The following is a 3,673-nucleotide window of genomic DNA, read 5'->3' as shown; positions in this document are numbered from 1 at the left end:
ACACACACACACACACACACACACACACACACACACACACACACGCACACTGCATCTGTTGTGATGACAACATGTGTTCACACTGCAGCACCTGCCACACATAACATTATTTTCTCTGCTTTCTCAGTTTCTATTCTAGCATTGTGCTCATACAAACAGCAAACGAGCAAAAAGTATTAAATATACATTAAACAACATTACAACGTTAAAGAAAAACACACATTGTAGAAGGAGCCTAGTTTAGACAAAGTTGAAGCATTCTATAACATGTAAATAAGCAATGTAAGGATTTGAAAATTTAATTCCTGATTAAACATTTGAATTTGATGACATCTCAAAAATGTTATTTCCTCCTGTAATCATCTCTTCTTTAAACAAGTCTGTAAACATGGATTTTGGTTTCATGATGCACCAAACGTGGTCTTCCCAATTTTCTGTTGGACCGTCAGTCGGAAGTTCTGCACTATTTTTGTGTGGATGGTTAAACCTCTGCTGATCTGTACATCAGACTGGTTCARCTTCTCTAAAATAGTCCTTTTATGTTCAGTCCTCCTGACCTGTTTCCCATCATCCTGACTATAGATGCTCCTCAAGATGTTTCTGAATCAAACTGCAACCTTTTACAGCGTTTTGTCGCCTCTGTCTTGGGTGTTTCTGCCATAAAATTTAAAAATAATTCTATTTTAAAATCTGATTACTTACTTTTACTGTTTAATGTTTACTGTGTTCCTTTGGGAATAAAATATGGGTTTGTAAGACTTGAAAATTATTCCATTTTGTTTTATTTTATACAACTGCAAAGGATACCTGATTGAAGAAATTTTATAATGTTTTTGTGGCTTCTGGGTTTGTTATTCCTTGTAGATTTGCAAGACTCATTTTATTTTAGCATTAAGTTGTACTGGGTTTCAAAATAACAGTATGTTATGTGGTGTCAAAATAATTTAAATAAATATTGAATTGCAGTCCAAAAGAGTTTTACGTGAATATGTTGCATATTTATACGTATTCTGTACTGTTTTATGGACGTTGAGGTGTGCCAAATTACAATAAATAAATATATCATGAAATCAGGCTGCTCCCATCGAGTCTTTGATGGTCTCAACATCCATCCTGCAGAGCAGCAGACAGGTGGCCATCAATAACATGGTGAGAGACACAGAGGACAGTTTTCATACTTTTATCTTTAAAGATATTAAATTTTGGCACATGTGGGTGAATTTGGAAAATATCGTAGGAAGAAGAAAAAGGTTTAGATTAAATAGCACGTTTAAATAATTACAAAACATGACACAAGATATTGTAAACATTACAGATAAATAGAAATAATAGATCAGACATTTGTAAATATTTAAAGGAGAGCAAATTTAGAGAAATTTTTACAAAGATGAGAACAACTTCAAAATTAGGATATTGCTTCAAAGATCAGCAGTTGAAGTAATATTTGATTATATCATAATAATTACATATTTTAAAGCGCGTTAGCTTTTAAAATAATATTAGAGTAATAATCTAATAACATAATGTTAGGATAATAAAACAGTTAAAGACACATACACTCCACTCCAGAAGGTGGCGGTAATGCACCTGWAACAGAAGAAGCAGAGTCAGGATCACAGAATGAAGTCACGGTTTCCTCCGGGATTATTTCGCAGTTGCACAAGTTTTGGAAAGTGCTGCGTCAGGAACTCTGTCCACTCTCATTCTAACAGGTGAAACCTCATTTGTAAATTTTTACATGTAACATTCACCCACAGTTATATTACGAGGCTGTGCTGGTTTGTTATTGTTGGTGACGCAGGTGAGGTTATTTGCGGGACTTCCTGCGGGAGGAGTCCGACCGTCACGTGTTAGCCGAGATGACAGCTAACCTGTTTGTAAGAAGAAAATAAATGAAACAAAACGCGTAAAAACAACAAGCTAATCTAAAAAAAACAAAAAAAAAAACAAGGTTTAAACCTAAATGTCACTTTACCTTCTCTTAAGGGACAAGTGACAGTTGGAGAAAGTCATGATGTTCTTGTCGGTGTGTCTTTATTTTTGGATTTTAGTCGTAAAATCATAACATTTATTCCATGCAATGTTTTTCTTAATGGTTAATGTACTGAGTATTAGATCGGTTATTCATGTAACTTAGACACAAGTGGTCATTTGTGTAAAACAAACTTGCTGAATTTTATTACGTTTGTAGTTTTCTTAATAAGTTGCTTAAATGTAAAATTTGAGTGTATGAGTTCACAACTTCAACACGTTTCCCCATGAGTAAAGCTGGATTTAGGCTTTCTCCTTCGTTTTCCCTAAAATCCACAGTGAGCTGTTCCGTCTGTAAAACATTAAGACCAATAAAGTTGAACCGGCTCCTGCAGTGAGCTTGTGTTTGTAACATTGGACATGTTTCCATTCATCAGAACCCTGTTTCCTGTCTGGTAAAATGTTTAGAAGCGTTGCTAAAAACTCATCCAGTAGATTAAAATGATAAAGAACACGATTAATTAAAAATATGTGGCTGCATCTTAATAAAGCAGAAGTTAATCTGCAGCTACAAGCTCAGCGTGGGAGCTGGGTCCCTCCAGATGTTTGTAAATTTGATCAAGGATTAAATTCTCTGTTGACAAACGTTTAAGGTAATCTTCAGCGGATGCTTTTATAATCTCCTGTCCTGTGTTGTTGGTAGACGTGAGCTCAGATGGAGAAGCTCAGTGGGTTCGAGTTCTGGAGGAAGACCTTAAAGGAAGCCCGCTATGTGTTGGCCCCCATGGTGGATCAGAGCGAGCTGGCCTGGCGCATGCTGAGCCGGAGACACGGGGCTCACCTGTGCTACACTCCAATGCTGCACGCTAAGGTGTTTGTTAAACAAGCCAACTACCGGAGAGAAAACTTCTACAACGAAGTCTGCGAGAAGGACAGACCTCTCATCACACAGGTGAGGGTCCACGCAGGTGGGCTGCCTCAAACACTCAACCTTTCTACTCAGCAATGGAAAATTTACCCTTAGTGGATACACTAAGGTTCTTTTATGTTTCAGGCTTGAGGGTACACAGGATCTGTGTTTTAGGGGCCGTTAAACAATATTTTAGGTTTATTTTAGGTTCAGGAGTGAAAATATCTTCAAATTCCCTGTTGCATTTTTGCTCTCTGTGAACAGAGTAAACAATGATGTCATTGTCTCACCTTTTCCTCTTGCGTATGCAAGCGTGATGGATTCCAGAGCAATGACAGATACTTGTGTTCGATGCAGACACCAGCTGCTTTGTCTTCTGTATCACTGTTTACTACATTACTGCAATGATCACACAAGACTGATGAACAATAACGGTTCCTCAAACGGAGCAGAGTAATAAACAAGTTATTGCACCAAATAAACTTATGCCAAAAATAGGGGTGCACCAAGGAGGATCTATAGAACAGATGGAGCGCTCAGAAACCACGTGACCGTGTGATCAGCTGGTGAAGCTAACGGCTAACGCAAAACGGTCTAGACTCTGGATTTCCCATTGCTGTACATGTTGGTGATGTTGGTACATGTTCTTTACTTTGTTTTTCTCTCCAAACTGATTTGACACCTTCCACTGCCACATCTGCCTTTCTGTCCTTGACACACATGTACAGTAGTGGTAACTGGGGTAGGCCGTGGACGTCACAAGACATGATACAGACAGGCTCTGGTATCATG

General features: G+C 37.9%; 1 protein-coding gene across 2 annotated transcripts in view; it reads left to right on the top strand.

Annotated features, from left to right (window-relative positions):
• The first annotated feature begins 1,612 nt into the window (after window positions 1-1,612).
• dus1l (dihydrouridine synthase 1-like (S. cerevisiae)) overlaps window positions 1,613-3,673 on the top strand; it is a 17,809-nt gene continuing 15,748 nt past the window's right edge. Inside the window, exons 1-2 of one of the 2 annotated variants that reach the window (XM_014024305.1) lie at window positions 1,613-1,712; window positions 2,675-2,923. In XM_014024305.1, the coding sequence (XP_013879759.1) occupies window positions 2,687-2,923 (237 nt within the window). In that variant the 5' untranslated portion in view covers window positions 1,613-1,712; window positions 2,675-2,686. Of the gene's footprint in view, window positions 1,713-2,667; window positions 2,924-3,673 lie in introns of both variants that reach the window. The other variant, XM_014024306.1, reaches the window with a different exon arrangement.

This window comes from Austrofundulus limnaeus, unplaced genomic scaffold (assembly GCF_001266775.1).
Source record: "Austrofundulus limnaeus strain Quisiro unplaced genomic scaffold, Austrofundulus_limnaeus-1.0 Scaffold417, whole genome shotgun sequence".
Lineage (NCBI taxonomy): Eukaryota > Metazoa > Chordata > Actinopteri > Cyprinodontiformes > Rivulidae > Austrofundulus > Austrofundulus limnaeus.
This window is presented reverse-complemented; position numbering and strand designations above follow the sequence as displayed.